This window comes from Helicoverpa armigera, chromosome 18, assembly GCF_030705265.1.
Source record: "Helicoverpa armigera isolate CAAS_96S chromosome 18, ASM3070526v1, whole genome shotgun sequence".
Taxonomy (NCBI): domain Eukaryota; kingdom Metazoa; phylum Arthropoda; class Insecta; order Lepidoptera; family Noctuidae; genus Helicoverpa; species Helicoverpa armigera.
Window position 1 is genome coordinate 5474159 of NC_087137.1, and position 23380 is coordinate 5497538.

Sequence of the window (23380 nt, forward strand, 5' to 3'; positions counted from 1 at the left end):
TCATTATTTAAGTATATCAGATTCTTTTGCCATTTAACCCAGTTTCATGATATTGAAAACAAACTTTCGTCTATGTCCTTTGGGCAGCTTTTTCTACATCAATACCCACAAGGTTACGCATTCTCACGTACAAAGTTATCGACAACAGACAAAAGGTTGTACAACACTATACCTGGAGTACAATATACTAGAGGTATACTGGAGTATAATATACTTACTCATGTTATTAAAGGAAAAATAGGCGGCTTACTTGATAGGCCAGGCTTCATTTGTATCCGTCAAGGATCGGATTAACTATTCGCCGAACGGCTCAAGAAGGCCCGTCCTACGTGTAATTAACTTGTTACGTAAGTACAATACCTTATTACCCTGCTAGACTTTTCCTGTGGTTCTGTTCGTATTTAAAAAAAAATATGAACAATGAATGGGTATAACGTTATTGCTTATTTCCTAGCATACCTATACACAAATACTGTTAATTTAATAGGTACGCACCTAAAAAGTAAAAAAAAGCTTTAAAACAACGTAAGATCCTACAATTTATTTATTATCCTAAAAATATGTAATATTTTGATCTGAAACTTGTTCGGTAAAAAAAAGCAAATCTTATTTTAAATTCAGAATTTAAAATTAGCATAATTTATCTTAGGTCAAATCCACTAAACGGACATAGATACGTAGTAACAGATAGATATTCCGAATAGATACATATACTTAGCTAAGCACAAGCTTTACCTGACTCAGGTGAAGATAAAGGTTGAAAGTATAATCTATGCTAGGTAAGTACTTAATGGGCTTAGTGGACAGGCTTTATAAACATTCATAGGTTTACAAAGACATATTAATATGAATGACAATCATAAATGGAATTAATTAATCATGATTCTTGAAAAGTTCTGTTCCAAGTGCACCCGGATAACAGGAAGACTACGTCCTTTCTGAGGCCAATTACCAAATTTTATATGAATCAGTTCAGTAGTTTTCGCATGAAAAAGGGACAGATAGAGATACTTAGGCGTTACATTCGCATTTAAAATAGTACCTAAGGATTTACCATTTTTATACCAGTCCCCTAATAATTAAACGAGTCAATTATTCTGATACAAGTCCAGTTCCAAGAAAGGAAAGGCAAGGTGAAGATATAGGTTATCGCTAAACACAATCTTATCAAAGGGCTGACTATCGCCAGCTTACGAAATCTAAGGTCATCGAATCGCCAAAGGTTCAAAATGAGATTAGGAAATGATTTCGAAAGGTCGTGGGTAAACGGTGCGGTTCCAAAATTTCCGATTTCTCGTTTTAATTAATTGTTACGCTCTTTAGAGCAATTAGCACTTCATTATTTCCAATTAAATAGTTCGTGATCTTATTTTCTCGTATTTTTGTGGTCAAATAGTTTCTTGCTATTTAGAACTATCAGTTTCATCATCATCATCAGCAGTCTTACATCAGCATCAATGCTGGGCTGCAGCCCTCTCTCTCACAGAGGTTTGAGCGATAATCACCACGCCTGCTCAATGCGGGTCGGTGATTTCAGAACTTATATGTTCAGGTTTCATCGAGATATTTTCCTTCACTTTTAATGAGCCACACTAAATATGTTATTAGAAACTATCAGTTTAAATAAAAGAATTAGAAGGCACGTTAAAGTTGAAATGCAACGCGAAAATATGCTATGCTGATTACAAAAGTTAACACTTCAACGGTCTATAATCCGATAAATATTGTTGGCTAACATTTAAAACCGTGGCTAATTCGACATTAGTAGGTTTCATACGTAACCAAACATACAATGACCGATCACGGAACAAGCACAGGGCAGTCATTCGTTTACGAAACAGGCATTACTCAATTCTTATGAACTTTTCATTGTGAAAAGAGCAATTTTTTGGGATTGATAAGACGTCATAACTCAGAGTATCCTTAGGTTAGTCTCCTTTATCAGTTAAATTGCTTAAAAACAGCGATTTTTCCGTTTTCTGAGAGAACTACCTATTTACTTTTGGCACTCGGAGAAAAAGAAGCCTGTCTTATTCTAAATTCTAATGTATATGTAGGTTACATTATAATACTGCTAATTTCCGTGAATCCTTTGAGCCGTTTGTACTTGATTAGTATGATAACTTTTCCTAAGAAATAATTTACATCCTAAGGGCAATACATAATGCAATAGTCATAATGCAGAAAAAGCATATAGGTAACCGTTTCTAAGGATCTGTTTACTTTACGTCAAGAAACAAATTCCGATTTAGAGAACTCTTCAATTTCATCTGAATGATGGTTTACATTGAAGCAAAGTACTGCTAGTATTTCTCTCTCATTTCCACCATTATTGCTAACTGCATATTTTTCTATAATGTCTCTCGGAACATCATGAAAAACTTTAATTTCCTCTCCGTCTGTGTTTCTATTTTCTTTGTTTTTATAACTACTTGAATAGTTTTGCTTTTCCTATTTATCTTTATCCTACAATAATAAATAAAGCATTATGATTTAACAGTTTACACAAAAACTTGAAATCATTGAAATCTTTGTTTTTCAATACGCCTAGCTCTATAGCTAGTGTCCCAAATAAAAACGTTTATTTGATTATGATGCTTAAATTAAGGCAATACAACTTATATTGGATTGTCAGTAGGCATTATTACGTTGGTATGTATGAGCACTATGATTGATGAATGTATCGTTGTCATCCAGCTATTGTTCTATCATGATTTACAATTTGTAGGCATTAAATACAGCCGTATATTTTGTAACCACTTCATCATCATCCTCCGAGCCTTTTCCCAAACTACGTTGGGGTCGGCTTCCAGTCTAACCGGATTCAGCTGAGTACCAGTGCTTTACAAGAAGCGACTGCCTATCTGACCTCCTCAACCCAGTTACCCGGGCAACCCGATACCCCTTGGTTAGACTGGTGTCAGACTTACTGGCTTCTGACTACCCGTAACGACTGCCAAGGATGTTCAATGACAGCCGGGACCTACAGTTTAACGTGCCATCCGAAACACAGTCATTGGTGTCTAAGATATACTTAGAAAGTACATACAAACTTAGAAAAGTTGCATTGGTACTTGCCTGACCTGGAATCGAACCCGCGCCCTCATACTCGAGAGGTCGGTTCTTTGCCCACTAGGCCACCACGACTCTGTCATTTGTAACCACTTATCTGAACCAAAACAATGAACATTAGTGGGCGTTAAATTATTTTATCAAAGATACGTAAGATGATATTATATTATGTTTATGAACAAGTGATTATAAAGTGGTTAAGTATTGAGTTTTGGTAACAGTCTCATTAACTTGTGCTGCATAAGAGTATAACGACTTACTTGATCCACATTCTGCATTTAATGTTTTTGTTACAAATTAAATCAGCATGAAAACCCGATAATTACACGTAAGAGTAACGTTAATGAATCCGTAATCTTTAACTCATTAATACTTGAAGCTCATTTCCTACAAACGTTGTGAGACTTCAGCTCAATATAACAAGTTAATTAGAATAATAACGATGGAGCAATCATGCATAAAGTCGTTCCGTATGGATGACTCAGCCTCGGTCCCGTTTCCTAGTATAACAAACACATAATACACCGTATTGGACACTCATCTGATTCGTCACTATTGTTGTACCTACCTTTGACTATTGACCTTTATTTATTCCCTTATTCGTCACACTAGTCACATCAATTCACCTTAAACTGTGGGAATCGGCTGAGGCGCAGTCAGCTTCCTCAAAACAAGCGAAAATATTCTTACATAATAATAAAAGAAAAAAAATCTTCTGTTGTCCATTATTAGTGAACAGATTGCACAATGCCTTTGGGCCATCGCTGGTCAGGAATAAGCGGTCGTTTAGATTGCTCTATCGCTTGTTGCCCTTACGGCCTCAGGGTCAGTGAAAAACAATGCAGTATCTAAGCAGATAATAATATCAGAAGGCGAAAGTAGGATGTATCCGTTGCCAACGGAAAGTGAACTGACTAATCTTATTGACAGGATTACAGTAAAGAAAGTGAAAGAAAATAAAAATGTTACAAAAGAAAATTCAAACAATGTAGGTCAAGACATCTATCTAACAATGTTCGAGTTAATCTGTAAAGATTATAACATAGCTGTAACACTCAACACTATCATTAGAGATCACGCAAATTCTACTTACTTTGTTGAATCATGTTTTGCAGCAGATGTTGAAAACACAGTGTAACCAATAACCAGGTTTGCTAAATAGAACAATGTTACTGAAATACATATTTGTGGAACAGTAGTGTGACAGACGGGTAAAGAGAGCGAGACACGTCCGTTGCCAAATGCTGAGTATTCGGAGGTAGAAAGTGACCCGTCGTGACAATTGTGACAAAGGTCGGAAGTGATTTCCAATAGTAACGACCCTTGACGAGTCGCTCACCGAAACTCGACAGTTGGAGACAATCTGCATTGAGCGGTTTCTAATCTGTGTGTGCCACATTTGTATTACATAAGAGTTCCGAAAATTGTGTACATAAACATCGTCGGCTGCGTTGGTCGTTATCAGCTGTTTCAATTCTAAAACGGGGTGCAGCTTTAGCTTGTACATTTTTGGATACTCTTTTATCGCTGCACCCACAGCGGGAGGGATGTGTCAGACTTTTACCTACTTAAAGCCAGTTTTTTTCGTCTAGAGCCCTTTCTGTACCAGAACCGGGGCAATTCGTTCAAACGATCTCGCAGCCCTATCTCCTATCCCCGGGATTAAGTAAACAGAGCTGGTGACTCTTATTAATTGCTTTGTTATGGTTGTTTCATCTCTTTCATCAGGACCGATTATTTTTCTCCGTTTTACTCGCCCTACATTCTAATGAATAACAATTACGTGGCGTGTTGGTATCTATGTCAACTAATAGTGTAATATTGTTCTTGAGGATTCCGTTACACTCACGGGTGGAACTGGTGGCGTTTCTGTTGTCTGATACGAAAAATGTAACTGTCGACCATTAACCCAAAGAAATATACTGAACTGGAACACGCATGGTGCATTTCTGAAAAAATATTGTGTTGTAAAAAATCTTTATTAACGATACTTACTTGAAATTGTTGCCAGAAAGTGATACAATAGAAATAACAAGGCATAAAACATCATGCCTACTCCACCCATAGCTTACAAGAAAGTCCCGCAAATCTGTGTCAATGCGAATAAAAGTGAAAAGATACCTACTAATATAAAATGATTTAACGAAAATTTCTAAACGGTTGGAGCGTGACACGGCCACCATGTGTTTTAGTATTGATAATAATATGTAATTATAACATCGGCGACAGAAATGTGTGTCAAACCGCGACCCAGCAGTATGTTTGGCCGGCAGTGTAAACGCGCGGTGTTCGAGGAGAAATGCATACAACATTTTATAGCTTCTCGTAAATTTTCAACCGGTAGAGATGCTTCTAATAATAGCTTGGTTTTAATATTTTCTTTAAGTATCTTGACTCCCACGTGTAGGTATAGCAATTAGCGGTAGCCTAAAATACACGGAGGTCTTGTGTTTATTTATAGCTGTTTTCATTAAGTTATGTTTTGGCTATTATAGAATACTTGTGCAATGGTATTGCGTCTGCGTGCTCAATAATTTATTAGACAAAAATGGATCATCTATTTTAATCATTAAGTTACAGATTGACTTGATATTTAAAAATAGCTTGCTTTCTGCAAAATGTTATCTCACATCTTTCCAATTGTTTAAAGAAATCTTATTCGCGGTTTTCACAGCTTTGATGTTAACGGTCGATCGCCACCATATGTTCCGTTGTATTACGTGAACGCGTGCGAATGTTGATTGCGGTTTCGGAAATGGTGTTATCCTCATTTAGGACCGTGAGTCCGTTGAGCTCGGACCACGGAGTCTCGGAGCAAGGAGTCTTGACGGACATCCATCCAAGTCGGTTATTCACCCTCGTTACAGCAGTAGTTCATGTCAGCAAAGAAATTATTCATTCAGGAAACCTGTCCTCGAAACCCGTTTGTATCTATTTCAACGAGAACGTTTAATTATGTAATGGCGTAGATCGAATCAACTACATATTCGAGTTTTTAGCAAACATTCCATATGTGTAATTAAAAAACCTTACAGCCTTACTAGTGTTTAGAAATAGGAGAGGCTTGGATCATTATTGGAATTGCATGCAATTCATGCATTAGGTACATTGCGGTGAAAGAAAGCCAAGCCTGATATCATACCAGCCTCATACCCTAGGGATTAAAACACAACAAACCTAGATAGACATTTCTACAAAGAGAACAAAACAGGATCTTCCTTTCACAATTATTTCAAAACGCATGATTCATGCCTGGCAATATGCATTAGATAAAATAGAACTTAATGCATAAATATTACTAAGATAAGCATAAGTAGACGCAATGTTTGAGGGCCATAGCAAACGCATCGTGTGAGTCATATTTTAACTTTTATATGAGACCTTTGACTTGACCTCAAATTGAAATCCGCAATTTCTAATAATAAACTAATATTTGTAAACATACTTATGAATTGTTTTGTGCACTTTCGTCATATACACTGATTTTATTGTATGTTGCATTCATGTGCCGTGAAAGGGGGACAGCAGCAAAGCATGATTTTACGTAAATTGCTAATGTTATGTACCTAGGTAATTGATTGTAATGTACAACTGATTTTCTTATAATAAACTTCCTTCAATCCAATAGGTGTTGTACGAGCATGGTGATAAACTCCCATTGGTGCTCCGTTTAAGCAGAGACCTTGCACTGCTCTTTCTTCTATCTATAAGTGGGAAATTAGAAAGATATATATTTATTAGGAAAAACAAGTTTTAATACAAACTAGGATGAGTTATATTTGAATTTAAAAGTCTCGACAGATATTCGCTTTGGTAACTACTTACATATACGTAACTAAGTAGTTAGTGCGCTATGGAGGAAGTAAAAGTGACCCGTGGGTCGCTCGACTGCCGACTGGCGCGAATATTATGCTAACAATAGGTACCGACATCAGTTGGATTGGCTATTTCAATAACTTGAAAGAAGTTTCCATATATTGTATAACCCTATGAATTATTGTGACGTATCGTATTTCCATTTTGCAGTTTCTTTTACATACTTAGATAACAGCTTGAGCCCTAGGAAGGTTGAGAAGCTAGTGAGGATAATGGAGGCGTAGCGAAACCATTCATTACCGAACCTATGGATTTTACTCATGACATAAACTGATGAACGAAGTAGCACATTATCCTAACGAAACAAAACTTTTCTTCGCTCTGAAAGTTAATCTGAGCGGTCTTGTAAAATTTTTGGTTACAACAGTTTTTTTAGGAGTCTATTTTCTCATTAAGCAAATCTCATTATCCAATGACGGAAAACCAAGCATATGTCGGGCAAGCGTAAGCGCACCTAGAAAAAAAAAAACTCTCTGAAAACTGGGGGAACTTATAGTGAAACTGTAATGCAGGTTACTGCATTTACATGATTGTGTATCTTTACCTAGTTACACGGTGTCTAGATACTCATTTGTAACATACACGGTGGTTATTGAAGAGTATCGGATCGTGACAGCCAACTACATAGTGTTACATACATACCCATGTAATAATGGAATGCTTGGATTACAGTGCCTATACAATACACGCCCTGTGAATGTGCATACCTATAGAAATGTTCAGGCAAGTACCTATAGTTCAACAACAATACACACTGGCTTAGATATTGTGGGAAACTCGCTGAAAATTCTTCGAACTCACAGACAAATCTGAATAATGAAAATGCTAACGAGATGATAGGTAGGTACATAACATCACAATAAATTAACCATTACATTAGCGGTATAACTTATTTGCTTTGTCTCGCAAAAGAACATTTCTACAACCATCTAAATGTTCAGAATTTTATGGACTTTATACAGTCCACAAAAAAGATTTTTTTTATTTGTATTATGGTTTGGAAATTTGTAGCAGCGCCATCTAGCAAACTTCAAGGAACTAGTTCGTGTGCACGATTGCGTGTAAGTACACGTAAACCTCGCGAGATGGCGCTTTTCCTCAGTGCTTTAGAAGTGCCGCACGAGCTTAACAGATGGCGCTGCATGCATCTCGCTGGAATATTTTTTTTATTTTAAATACTTTACATACGTTTACGGCTATGTTATGAATAATTATGATCTTGCTATAACTAGGAAAGGGATTAAAATGTAACATTTCGGTTTTATCGTGTTGGTTAATTGAGGCAGAATGGCACGGAAGGTGGGGCGGTAACATGGACCCTCGATCTTACATTCGTAGGTTCGATTCTTTGAACGACTAGGTAATACTAAATACTTATTGCTGGCAGAACATTTGCAAATAGTAAAGAATGTACTTCAAATGACTTATTCATTGTAGCTGTAAGTGAAGCATGATGGAATTTTTCTAACTTCAAAGTGAAACATAACTTTTGTTATTATCAATCAGCTTACGTCAAAGCACACAACACATTCTCAGAACCCAAAGATGTAATTAGAATGTACAAAATCTGAGTCACCTTCATGAATGAAAGGATTTTTAATATTGGGTTTATCCGTTGCAATGATAATTCTAAGTTCCCTTCCCATCCAAAGGTGACTCAAACGAATACCGGTATAGCAAGGAGATAAAACGTTACTAATGTATTAATCTGCCTTAGTTCTGACTATAGATAAGATAATAGCGTTTTAACAGTCAATACTTAAGCTTCTAAGAGGTTCTCCATCTAATGAAACAAAACAAAGTTGAACAACTTGAACTAAACAAGCTCAAGAACTTAGGTCATAATTTTATTGCATTTTTCTCATAATCCAATAAAGCTAATTTGTATAAGACGTTATAAATTCAATTAAGTCGATGTGATGTCTGTCTACCTACATCAAGTACAGCCACATCCAGAAATAAATTATAATCAAGAACCATCCATCTTTCTGGTTTTGTAAGACCAAAAACGCGTTGGCCGTGTAAAATCGACTGCCCCTTGTTCGCTGGATCTTGTTTCAATTTTTTTTCCTCGTTGAAGATGTATCAGACGCATTATCCTGGAGGTTTGGTATCGGGTGCGGAGGTCGGGAGGGGGGGGGGGAGGGACGCTGGTACGCTGCGCCCGTCGCGTGCGCATAACTTGAGCCTGACGTCACACGAGGGCCCGGTAAAAAACGCCATGAACCCGGCTCGTCAAGGCCTCCGAGACTCCAGCATTTACATGTTATTATACCTACATACTAATGTGATTTGCTCACGTTTCGGTATGCTACAAGGGCATAGTTGCATGCCTAGGAGACTCATTTGCATTTTTGAAGTTCACAAAGAACTGCGAGGATATTTAAAAGAAAAAAGCTTGTTGCTCAAAATATTCTGTGACTAAATATTATTTTACTATATATTTCTGTTGTCGGTATATTTTTGGAATGTCGTAAAGTGATACTAAATATAGAATTAATAATTTCTCGAACGAATTAATGAATACCTAGTGTCAGTGGTTCGGTCTCTCACAAATAAAAATCCAATACGCTCTGAGGAAAATTATAAGCGACGACGTGTCCGTTAGCTGCACGAGATCAATTTCCTTATATCACGATCTGAGACAGTTACAAGCCCTATATAGATCACTATCAGTCAATTGAACATCGATATGATAGTAATATAGAAATAATGCACGTTTTTTATTAGGTATCGGCAGTTAGATAAACGGTGAAGTGATTGAAATCCCACGTTACTCGTAATTTTTTAGAATGTTTTTCCTGGTCAAACGTAGGAGTCTGCTTCACGGATAATTGTCCGTTTAATTTTGGCAGCATCACGGAAGGCCCACCTAACCTACATTTTCCACAACACGCAGTAGTTTTTTACTGTTTTTCTACTAGTAGGTAGCTATTTAGTAGACAGTTTATTCAACGACAAAGTATACAGGAGTTTAATAAAACAATGCCATCACGGTGATTTCGCCTTTTATGAGCGTCCAGCATTTACGTTGAATTTTAATTTCTTTGACCCAACGTTAATCAACCGTTATTTTTATTGTCCGTGATATAAGAGTTACATTGTGTTGCTAAATGTAATGTTATTTTTGCAGGTGACAGTTTGGGGCAATAACACGGTAGCAGAAATCCTTTGCGAGCCACTGAACGAGCTTGGAGCAGTGTTGGTCGGTCTGCCAAGTGGGCCACTGTCAGCTCCTCAGACCTTACCTCTTGGAGGGTCTGTCCCTCTCCCGGACTCACCTCCGCCCGCTCCACCCGAAGCTCTGCTCTTCCTCGGAGGCTCCAAAGCTCCAGTGGAACCCAGAGCATCAGCGTCAGTATTGGAAGGAGAAGTACTAGTCGTGGAATACCAACCACCGCAATGGGATGGCCGGGATCTGGACACATTCATTGCTTGGGAAAAGATTTATGGTTAGTATCTACTTAAGTAGGTTAATAGCGATTTTCTATTAGCAGGATGTAATAAAATCATATATTGTATTCATAATCTATTTGAGGTATAAGTAGTTCATGAAACAATGTGTTGAACGTGAACTTTCTTCAAGGAACCTTCCTGCTTAGCACCAACATCAATAAGCTGCAAACGAAGCGATTCAATTCAGTATTCCGCCGGCAATCGCAGCGATGTTTGTAGAAAGCGGTTTGGCAATAAGACGCATACGCATGCTATTGTCCAGTAATCTTTCCTAGAAGGCGCTTTTATGCATTAAATATGCAGCCGCCGTGACTACCATACTTTATCAGATGAATGAAGTCGTTTGGGAGTGATTAGACGGGTGACAGTCCAATTATATTTATTTTAATCTGAATATAAGATTTAATTATAGACAAGTAGTAAATTATTAAATAAATTATTTCAAGCCTTAATTAAGGTTCAAGGAAAATAACATAAAGGTCTCGGTCATTAAGATGAACTTAAAAATGCAAGGTGATTCATTTTACCGATGTGCAATGTGACCTCACCGACACCCACGTACATTTTAAAGTCATTCTATACATTGTTATGTAGATTTTTTCAGTAACACGGTCAGTAACCGTCAATTATATCAAAGTGGTGCACACGTACGTAATACAATTTGCATGACAAGTACTTTTTCTTTTATTACAGCTTCAACTCTGTTCTCGGCGGTCGAGTTATATGGCAAGCCGCTCCTCCGGGCCGCTGTCATTACTAAGGAGGAATATCATCTTCTATTTTACTTTTTGGAATCTGTATCTGAGGCTAGCGAAGCTCTCACAGAACGCATGAGGAAATATATTGATTCCGGTTTATTGATAAGCGATCTCAAACAAGAAGATGACGATACGAGCCTCTTAGAAAAATCGATAATCGAAGAGGACCCCAAAAGTCAAAACTCAATTTTAACCGAATTGATCCAGGAAGGTGTAATAACACAACATGATGTTGACACATCTTCAGTGATTACGAATTCTGAATTCAACGACTCAAATGCGACTGACAATCGAAAAATTGATGACGACAATCGATCTAGCGTTTCTTCTGTCAGTCTTCGTAAAGTAATTGTCGACATACCGATAGAATGTGAGGAATCAGTGGCCGATAATTCTATTGTGGAAACAAGCGATAATGTAACCACTGTCACTATAAGGAGCGGTAGAGAATGTTGCGCTGATCATAGGATATCAGCTGAAGTTAGTGAAAATGTTTGGGCAAACGTTCGGTGGGATTTTCTCAACCCGACAGATTTTGGCTATGATCAGATACCGAGCGTTAAGAGGAGTCGTTCAGAATCAGCCATTACTCCAATATGTCAGAGGAAAAATGAAGACTTATATGAAAGGCTTCACGATCATGACGTTGAGGCTGAATCATGTGGCAGTATAACACCTTATGAATCAATAGAAGATTTGTATGATTGTATTAAAAATGCCCAATATAGTAGTGCTGCAGCTGAAGAGTCCTCGCCGTCGACTGAAAGTCAGTCGGAGCCTCAATATCCGGACTACTTCGAAAAGGCGAGCACAACCCGACAAAGTTCAGCGAGCAGCGAAAAAAGCGGAGCCTCATCCGCGTTTCCGTTTTCGAAATGCGGTTCGAGCGATACGGACGCGTTTACATCGTGTGAGTCGACTAGTGGAATAAGTACTTTTGCTACGAAAAGCATTCCGGAGTCGCTCAAGTGTCGCGAGTTACCTCCTCCGCCGGCGGACGGAGTGTGCAGTGAGAGCGCTATCCTCCTCAAGCAATTATTCACCGGCGAGCTGATGGACGCCTACGGGGAATTCCTGGCGGCGTACCCCTACGCTCGTGCTCTGCTGCGGCGCAAGATTCGTCGCGACGAGCACTTTGCAGCCCTGGCTGACATCCGACGAGGCGCTGCCAAGTATACGATTAGCGACTACCTCGAATTACCGGTAAGTACATGCAGCTATCAACGGTACCGTACATACATTAGAATTAATGCCTGCACGTATTGTATATAGTGACATGGTGTTACGAAAGTGGTAAGCTTAATGTTGCTTCATTGCACTTGACCTTACGAAGAGTTCGTATCGGAGCGTGGAGTGTAATGAACGTGTCAAATGTGGTCATTACATTTAATCGGCGAAGAAAACGAGAACAATGCATCCGAGAGCGAGGCTTGAGGTAGATTGATTTAGATCGAGAGTAGGTTTAATCCGGGCGACAATGATCCGTGCGACATGCGCTCGCGCCGGCCATTCAATGCTAATGGAGCGGAAGAGTGCGCACGTGTAGCTCTCTCTCGTGATCATTACAGACATTGTTTCCCTGAACACTCGATGCCGCAACGGTTTCAGTTTCAAACCACCAACACGGCCACTACAAAAAGCAAGCGCCTAGATTAAGCTCTGACAGACTTATGTTATCATTTTCCTATAAAGGTAGAACAGAAAAGCAAAATACTTCGTACCTAAGTTGTTAAGCTTATCCTTTTGTAAACATACGTATGTGTAAAATGTATTCGTGATTCTGATTCTATCGACGCGACTCGCACATTCAATGATAGTTACAAAACGTACAAACCTAGGGTTGGCACTACAGCCTTTTAAATCTTCTTGTAAAAACTTTTATTGATTGTCTTCACTTTCTAGATCCCACATAGGTAAGTTTCAAGACTTATCTACTTGGGGGATTTCTGAGATTTCGATTATCATTATTCTTATGAAGATAATGAATTTATTGGCAGCCCTAGAAATCGTGATGTTAGGAATTGCCCCGCGCTGCGATTGTGAAGATATGACTTGGTACTAATACTTACTTATACCCATCGGCTGAGTCCGCACTAGCATAGTGTGTTAGGATATTGATAAAAGCTTTGAGCTCTAAAATGCGTGCCTACGATTCGGCGAGGTTTTCAAAAGCAGATTTGACTTTTGATTTCTTTACATCCTTCCAATATTTAGATCTCCTTATCTTAGAACTATGTAATAACATATGTAATAGGTTAACCTTTGGTTTGTAACATTCTGATCAAGGCTCTGATAGGTTAATCAGCTGTCAAATCTAATGTTAACTGTTGTGATTGGTGAAACGAAAAACATTAGCCAATCGAGCACTTGTCAGACATATCAGTCAGGTCTCAATTGAATGTCTTTCTGAACATTATTTAATTTTTGCTTCATCATAAATGCAAACTGTACCTATACCTACAACATTGTTATAGTTTGAGTTAGGTCATTTAAGAAAATATATCTAAGTATTTTTTAACCCCACGCTACACTGCTCGTCTGTTAATCCTTGCATTCTAGCCAATTGCGCCGTATAGTTTACACTTAGTTACGTGAATTTGTTACGACTGCAATTAGCAATTAGAAAATCTTACAGTAAGTCATGCATGACAAATACAGTTCCCAGGAATGCAGACGACTAATGAGTTCGACGGTAGCCAACAAATCAGAGCATGATGAGAATTCATTAGGACTTAGCAGATATGTTAGAAATAACAAGAAGATTCACATCAGAAGTTGTAGAGATACTGATTGTTATTTACGTACCAGCTGGATACATAATACATGTACAATCTTAGGGCATCTAATAAATAGCAAGCGGAGGTATTATGTATGTACACTGTAAGAAACGTCATATCCCTACATAAGGTAGATAGTTTACACGCGGCGTGCGCGCACCGTGTCGAGAGCACACCGACGGAATCATGAGAAAAATCTTATTTATTGAACGTTTCAAATCACCTGCATGAATACTAATAGCGATCTCTGGCGTTGGATGCAGTTTTAAAATAGTAGGCGCTTTTAAAAGTGGTCGAACGAGGTTTTACGTCGAAATGCAGCGCATACGCAGATTGACTCTAAGCTTAACTTATAGCTCGTTTTTATCGGTAATGCCGATGCTGTGCCGTGATCATGTAGGGTTCTGAAATTGCTTGCTTCGTGTGTTGAGTACCTACTTTCTACTAATTTAAAAACTCACACACAACACTATTTGATTAGGTAGTTTATTGTGAAAATTACAAGTCACGCGAAATATTTTTCATAGTTCATAATAGGCACTAAATTGTTAAATTGGAAATATTTATAGGTCCTCTTTATATGTATCACGCGAAGTATTGATCTCCATTAAAACTGATTGTAGCATGAATGCAGACCAACCTTACCCGCCCACGCGCAGCTATACAAATGACTGCACTTGACCGTCTCGAAGGAACAAACTTAATCCTATAGAATTTGATACTCCGCAACAGAAGAAGCGAGAAATATTTCCTTCATAAATATGTTGTTTTGCTGAAGTTATGCAAGTTTCCTTATTAGCATCATATGCATGGTAATGTAAATATTGTTAATTTTATACACGGATGATTGTCTAGCGATAAATATCATTGCTATGATGCTGGGAATGCGGCAGGATGACACACCTTCCTCTCTCGTTTTAATGGCAGATTACAAATATAATAGCGCATGTTTATTTCAAATTGAAATCCGTTGACTATCAAATACTTACTTAAAACTTAGAATCTATCAAATCCGACTGATTAATCAAGTAAATACGATTAATTCCAGGGAATATTAAGAAGTCTTCGATTTAGGAAAAAGCATGCGATAGTTTTGTTGAAGTACTTAATTTTTGTAATTATCAATGTCGTATTTACTGTTTTAAGTTCCAACGAATTTGACTCTTCGCAGAATAAAGCAAATCAAATACCTATGTGGTTATTCCGTGTGAGTTGTCCTTGGCAAACCTCGTAAAGCAACATAAAAATAAACACACAGCTTTTGAAAAATTCCCATCTAATTCTAAGCGCGTGAAGATACGTGTAATAGCAGTGGAGGCTACAATCACAGGATTGGTATCTGAAGTGTGAACAGATCGCGAGGCGACGCGACGCTCGCGCACGGAATGCTAAGCGACGCTGCGTGTGAGTACAAAATCTAGATAGACATTAGATACTGTTATAGGGCCACAGCTTATTGTGAGCGGTAGCGAGGTGTGGGATCTTCATCTATCTACAGATATTCCCATTGTTAAATTGCACATAGCATTGTCTTACGCTATTCATAAACAACGTTTTGCTCGCCAGTTGCATTATTTGCAATGATATCTAGATGTTTATGAGGTAACTTTGTGCGTTCTAAGGATGTTAGTTGTGTACGAGAAATATTGTCTTTGTTCCAACTTTGAGCTGTTTCAGTGTTTCAAAGATATTTTTTGTAGCTATTTCTTTGATGTCGTGAACTTACTGTGGTACTTTTTAGTTAATTTTTGTGAATATTAAGTTTGTTTAAACACTATTATTATGTTTTGAAACTTTTCAGTGTTACGAAAGAAGTGAATGTCGATGAAACTGGCCATTCAGTATCGCCTCAAGCATTTGTGTTCTATTCTCGTCGCTGCGGGCTTTTATTACATCCTAATGATCTCGTAAAACGGTCTAAACATCAAAATCTTTTCATTATTTAACAGACAATAAACAGTATAAAGGCCGAGTCAATATCATCTGGCTTGTTCACAAGCAACTGCCAGATAATACTAGCACGTCCGAATGTTTGACCAGTATAATACCATTTGTTCTTTGAAACTGCTCAGATAAATAATATATTGTAACCTCTACTGTGGAATTATTGTGAAAAACGAAGCTTAGATTTTTGCAGCTGTTGATTCATTTAAACACTTATTGATAAAACTGCACTCATTGAACAAAAATGCCATTATTGATCAACAAATTCATATTAAACGATACAGTACAAACTCTTCCTCTACCATTACAAACAACTCCATACAACTAACTACACTTAATAAATACGTTCTCCAAGGCACCAATCTATTATGTATCCGTCAAAAAGACAAATCGGTTTGCCTACCGGGCAGCGGTGGCCGACACACCCGCGTCCATCGCGAGGCCATCTCTTCACATTCTTGAGGCTCCAACATCTACATGCCATCTAAGATTGCGCTGATTACCTTAGAACTTGCAAACTGGTCGTATTCAGGACATTAGGATACGATCTTGATTCTACATCGGTTTTAAATACGCTTCAATGACATTCTAACGTTGTGCCTGTATTTAGAGATGCTATCTCCCTATTATTGCAGCTATCAACAATGTATTCAGCTAATAGATAGCGGGTAATATATTTCTATCTCTGACATAAATGTTATAACATAGAATTGGATGTAATAAATTTTGATAGTGTTTCGTATCTGTTTTGTAGGTATGTAGAATTGTCTCAAGGTTGTGTTTGTGTAAACCGCCTACGTAGCATTTTGCAAAAATATGCGAAGACAGCAGCTGGTATTTTTCTGAAACGATTACACTAATTTGTCATATTTTCGGTCTCAGAAAATGTCGTCATTCTATTTAATGTGTTTAACAAAATGCTACAATGAGTGTATTTTGGCAAGTCCATTTTTCTGTGACGCCATTCTTTGGCAAGGCCTAGGAATTAGTCATTTCACCTATTAATTACCTGCAACTGTTTACTATAATAACTAAACGAAATCTATCTCTGTCATTTTAAGCAGCTGAAATTGAAATGACTTTGGCAAAGTAGGTGCATTGCTATATTCCTGTTGCAATAAAAATAAGACTTTGAACGGTAAATATTCAAGATCAGGAAGGTCATTTCGTACTACTTCTTAATATTTAGCCTTTAAAAATAAATATTAGATAAAAGTCTATATTTAAAATAGAAAATTCATTAGTTACACATTTTATTGGTCTATAAAAGCTCAAGGAAAACTACGACATTAAATACTTATGTAGAATCTAGAGATTTGCTTTGAAATTCTTTTGTACGTCCGGAGCGGACGTTCCATACATACTGAAAGATCAAAATAAACTGTTATGCAAGCCTTTTAACATTTAACACGAAGACATAGAGTTCAATATCGAATGAAGGAAATCCAGAGAAAATAAGTTCCACCGATGAGCAGAGAATAGCAATGATCAGCAACCATTGGATTTTGAGACAAATAACTTTATTTTTGGAAAAGTCAACAGACAGTGAATCGTATATTACATTGAAGAAAGTTCATCTGAATATTTTCTCTTGCTTGTGGTTTTATGGGTTCCGTTTGACTGGAAGAGTTAATAGCGATGGCCGATAAACAACGACAAGAAAACTGTTCTCTTCCACATTGTTGCTTCATTAGTCATACATTATCTAAGGTATAAGAAAAAATCTTGGCACACCTCAACAAAAAACATAATATATTTATCAGTATCCAAGATACCAAAATAGGAATTAGGTACCTATGTATCAACAAATTGGGTTTTATGAAATTCTAATTCAACAGTCAGTGTCTTGCAAAAGTTTCGTTGCCTTTTGTGGCCGCATTTGCGATGTGACGTGCAAAGCCTAAAAACAAGTTAATCTTTTAGACTTGATATAGGAAGACAGTAGTTACACAATTAGACGAGTTTACTACAAGTTACCTCTTTCAACATATTCAAATTTCGTAATACTCTACTAGTTTTAACGAAGATATACATTAAGCTTATTATCCAAATGTTAAATGCAGAGCTTCGATAGTTGTTCACATTGAAGACTCATCTTGAATACTGTGACTTATGAGTTGCATAATAACTACTGGATAGCTAAACAGGTTAGCGATATTCAAATCACGTTGATTGTTAAGTCCATTACGAAATCAGTAACAATGAGAGTAAGTGTAGCACTTCATTTAAAATGTAAAGATTAGCAGTCAATTAAATTCGTTCTACTGCCACCATTTCCTAACGTCATAATGCGTTTAACGCGTCCTATTTTTAGTACCCATATAATTCTAATCTGCGAGGTTCCTTTTGTTGCTTACCTTGTAGATAACTAAGGTTAATTATTATTCCGGACAATAAGATATGGCTCCAAGGTTTTGCTTAACTTGACAGACAGCAGTTCTCAACGTTGAACCTTGATAGGTTGATGACTTCATAATTGGGTCCCTAAAATGGTTCTTCCCTTGTTGTGCAGATTAAAATTATTTTTCTTCTAAGCTTGTCTGGAATGTGGACGATCTTCTTGCCAGAAAACCTCATCACATTAAAAGCTTTCATCATTAGTTACTTAAATTCCCAAACATAAAATACATACTTCAAAATGTAGTCACCTACATCAACGTATCTTTACTCAAAGAATCCCGTTTTTTTTTTCAATTGTATCCATCCCTTTAAGAATTATCACGGAACTTTAAAAAACTATTAAAATAAAACTTTTTCTGTTTAGAGATTTGTTTTATCTACTTTATCTTTTGCATTCGTCGGACTGGCTTCGGAGAGTGGTATCATAAAAAGCTTCGTTCCAACCTAGCGCAATAAAATGCGTACTGTCAAAGGCGCCAATTCTTGTTGTTCCAAATCCTATTTATGTGGTTTATCTAAGGGACTCTTCATAACACACAGACGCACCATGATTGCCTATTGTAAACCTTATTAGAGTGCGAATAAGGTTCTAAATTTGCACAAAGCTGCAAATCTGCATTTGAAAAGTGTCTCGTAGAATTCAATTTGAATTTTTATTGTGACACGAAAAAGCCATAAACCTGCCAGGCAGGAATCCTTTAGCTGACACTGAATAGCAACTTTATGTTTTATAGTGTTTGGCTTTATATGAATAAGATCATAGGGAGACCTATGTTTTACGACAAAACATGCCTGGTATGTTTTGACAAAATCTTCCCAGCTAACCCCGAACCTAATTCTACTCATTTACTCAACTTTATTTATTTAATCTATTTTATCAACTTGAAGACGGAATAGCAACATAATCTTCTAGCCAATCAGAAGTGATCATAAGATTTAATTTAACGAAGAAATGATTTATTTTATTTGGTCATTAATATTCTGCCTTCGAAGTTATAGAGAAGTATGCTTATTGCCTCATCACCCATGCAAGCGACGAAGGTTTGATATCAATAAAATAAACTCTATAAATTAAGATAAAAATTGGAATGCCATTTAGCGTGTTTAAAAAACTCCATATCATAAACTAACATTTAGTGGAGGTGTCAAAAGGTGTTAATTAAAATTCATAAGTATACATACGAATATTTTCAGACTTCATTATAATAGAATTTATTACGAAATCATGGTCGTTCGATGAAAATACATAAAAGTAATTTAAACCTTTGCCTTTTAAGAGGAGAGAGGCAAAGTGGCTCTAACCAACTTGGTTCAGTATTATGGATATACGCAATATAAAATACAACATACGGAACATAAAATATACTTTTAGGGACGACATACTCACCAATTGGTCACAGTAATAAAACGTGTTTTGACTGTACAGTAGATTTTTAGCAAAGGTTCGGCTACTGCACGAATACAAACGAACAATGCCGGGGTACCGGTATATCGGTGTCTTCATCACAAGGAAAGGTTTCACAATCAGGCTATATGTGAAGCGACACTAAAAGGTAAATAAAAGAAGTCAACATTAACAGTAAAAGAGATAATTAACGTAAAACACAACCCGATGGTTTATTACATAATTGATGTTGTCAGCGGTCGGATGCTTAATTTGTTAATGGAGCCAGTTCCTCTATCCTCGGCCCTGGTAATGGCGAAACATCTAACGGTACCGCAGTACCAACACATTTGTTGATTGATGAACTTTTCGTTGGTGACGCGGTATATTTACGACTGATGCCTCACGCTTCAGTGCCAACTCATCGTATGTCATGTCACGACTTAAAAGCATCTTGGAAGAAAACACTCTATTTCTGGATAAGACAGCTATGGTATGCGATATTGAAATCAATATGCAAAGATATTGATAGATCGGCGAGACAAACAATCTGAGTGCGCATAAATGTATATTTTATAAGAATGGTTCTGAAAAATGTATTGCGAATTGAATTGGAAATCTAGAAACAGCTCATGCTGAGAGTAATGAGACAGGCAGCAATTATAAAAACGGTTTTATGTCACATGTGTATCGTGGTGGTAAGAAATTCATAAAGTATCAATTGGCTGTATATTAGCAGTGGTGCGTGTGCGACTACCGACAGCCGCCCCTCCCAGTTCTGCTTTCTACACGCGCGATTTCACTGACGGCGCCCGCGCTGCCACCGCCGCCGACGTTCCCAACTGCTTTTTGTACTAACACACGCGATTTTTCACAAATACTTACAGTTTTCACACCTACATGATACTACGCATTCGTAAGATGTTTTGGTCTTCACAATTACATTATACGTTAGTAAGAAAATTCCTTCTTAAGCTTTACGGCCCTTTATGTAACAAAAGCCTCTTCTTCAGTTATAAATTCTTTAGCAGAAATTCCGAAACAATGAACAGCATTTTATCTCAATTCTCTCCCGGCTGTGCCCAGTAGTATCAATGTCTTAGATAAGGCAATAAATTCTGCGGCCCTTACAATAGGATTCTTCGTACATTTGCTGCGCGTGCGCCTGCCTCGCACTATCAAGCTCACCGAGGCTTTCTTTGAGACGCCGTGACTCATATCTGACTCAGTTCTCAGATGATCTGACTAACGCTCAACCATTACTTATTGTATCTTATTGTTTGTTTTCTTAGCGCTTCCATATTAATCTGAATATTATTTTAAGTGGTTTGAATAAATTTTAACATATTACATCAAAGTAAGTTTTACCTTGTGTGGAATCATCGAGACTTGGAAAAACATAAAAGACAACCAGGTGATTCAAATATACGCAGATCTTAAAGTCCTAATACGTCATAAAAAATGCAGAAAACAAAAGTTTTTTTTTTAAATCTATAAACGTTTCTCTAAGCTCAGAGGTCTTGAAACAGGTTCAGCGCTAATGAGTCATGCCTTATAAAATGTAGCTTCTACTTTACAGACTGAACTGAATTCTACCAAATGGACACGACACAAAACAAGAAAAAATAATATGTTAAAATGTAGCTTTGACCTTTGTGCCGGTTTTCGTCGGTGAGATGTTATTTACTACGAGTTACGTTATTCAAGTAAACTACACAGCGGAAACGCACATATTCCGGTCGTGTTATGTCCAACATCCGTTCTATTGTGCTCATTCAATTCTATTGCCGAGGTAAATGCACGCGAGCCTCAACTAAATGCGGCTCTTTTGATTCCCATACCAGCGGCTGAAACAACGTATATAATTTCATTATAATCTATGCAAAAACTATTTAAATCTGAAACTTGCCACACATGTTCACTGAGGAAGATTTATGAAGTGTTGGAGAAAAAGATATCGTAGAAAAAAACTTGCCTTCAAACAACCACATGTTTTTGTGCATACAGCGGGTTCTTCAAAGTAAATCAAACAATTTGAATACACACCGAATGAAGGACGACCGACACACGTGCCCACAAACATTTTTGGGCTCTGTTTGTACAAAATTGAGGTCTTAATGATCTTTGTTTTTTGTTGATCTATGGCCTGCCCTTAAATGCTGTCCCGAATTTACCTCGTTGTCGTTCCGAAGCAAATTTATGTAGTGATACTTTGTTGGAGGCCATTTTTTGACCAGTACTCGTAGCGTAGGCGGTTGATGCGTCAATGACCCGCAAAACTTGCGAATCCGCATTCAGCAGGTAGCACAACGGCTTAGGTTTGATTCAAAAAAGCGATTTACTTATTGTTTGGTAAAATTCTATCGAATTTTGAGACACTGGCTTGAGTCACCCGGTTACAATAGCCTTAGTCCTTACTTTTGCTAGTTACTTAGCTGTTTGCCTTGTTTGGTAAGACACTTTTGGAATGCCGTTCGTAGTGGCGTTGCTTGTCTCGGAGGAATGAAGCCCTAATTAAATTTTTACTAACTGGGTTATAATTCGAGCAATTCTTCTTCAAGGCTTGTCATTTACAACTAGTTCCGTGACCTCGCTCACGCATTCCCGCGCCTGCACCTAACTGTACTTTCCCGTTGACTTAATGCCGACTTTGGACAGAACCTGATCTTAGGCAAGTGTACATTATAGCGCTGAGATGGCGATCGGCTGTTGCAATTTAATTATATTTTGTGTATGCGAAGCGAAGCAGGCGTTGCGTAGATCTCAACGGACCAGCCGAAGCCGTAGCCTCTGGGCCCGCGTGCCGCGCATTCCAGCCGAGGCCCGAGTGCCGCCGAGGCCGGCCGAAGCGGCCCGAGCGTGCGCTGCCCGCGGCCGACTTCACACCGGAGTATGCGCGAGCGCGGCGAGAACGTCTCGTCTGTCTGCACAAGCTATCTGTCAACAAACTTCTCCGTCGAAAATAGCTGGCAGCTCAACTTTCGAGTGATCCTTTCCAATATTGACTGGTTTATTGTGTTGTGTGAGATCTCATCAGAGAACTCGTATTATAAGTTCGGCATTGACTTTGTGGAGGAACCGTGTTATTTTTTCTTTTGGATCGCGTGCAACGCTCGCCGTGAGCTGGAAGCCGCGGACGTGTGTGAGTGACTGTTCCGTCTACCTACATGGAAAGTAGCCCTTGATGAAGTGCTTCGATCCCATCCACCGGATTTTGTGATGTCTTATGATTTACGGTAAATAAATATCTTATGTGACAGTGTTATTTGTGTTCATCTGGCGGGTGACGATTCCATGGCCTCGATACTACGGCATTGGTATTCCGTTAACTTACGATTGTTTTTTGATTCATCTTCTTCGATTATGTTTTTATAAATACTTGGAACGATGACAATTGAGTAGTAATTATACATTTATGATTGTTTGGTGTCTGAGTATGCGAGCACAGCATCAGTGATGTGGGCATTGGACATTAGTGCTAATGCGGATGTTGAAATAGCTTTGAAGAAAATATCACAATATACAATAGTTGCATACATCATTCTTATACCACATTGTATAATCGCGACGATAATGTAGCAGGTAATTAATATACGTCACATAATTTTGTCATTGCCAAATCTGAATTTGATAGCCGTCTGTAGAATTGAGGCGTTTTTCTAAAGCTAATGTTTCTTTAATGATATCTAATTTCATTTTAGTCAAAGCTTTAG

At 37.8% G+C, this 23380-nt stretch overlaps 1 protein-coding gene across 1 annotated transcript in view; it reads left to right on the forward strand.

Moving 5' to 3' along the window:
• The window catches only part of LOC110379612 (uncharacterized), a 111117-nt gene that overhangs the window by 31637 nt on the left and 56100 nt on the right, over nt 1-23380 (forward strand). The window contains exons 2-3 of the mRNA XM_021339348.3: nt 10082-10400; nt 11098-12365. Coding sequence (XP_021195023.3) covers nt 10082-10400; nt 11098-12365 — 1587 coding nt within the window. The remainder of the gene's footprint in view (nt 1-10081; nt 10401-11097; nt 12366-23380) is intronic.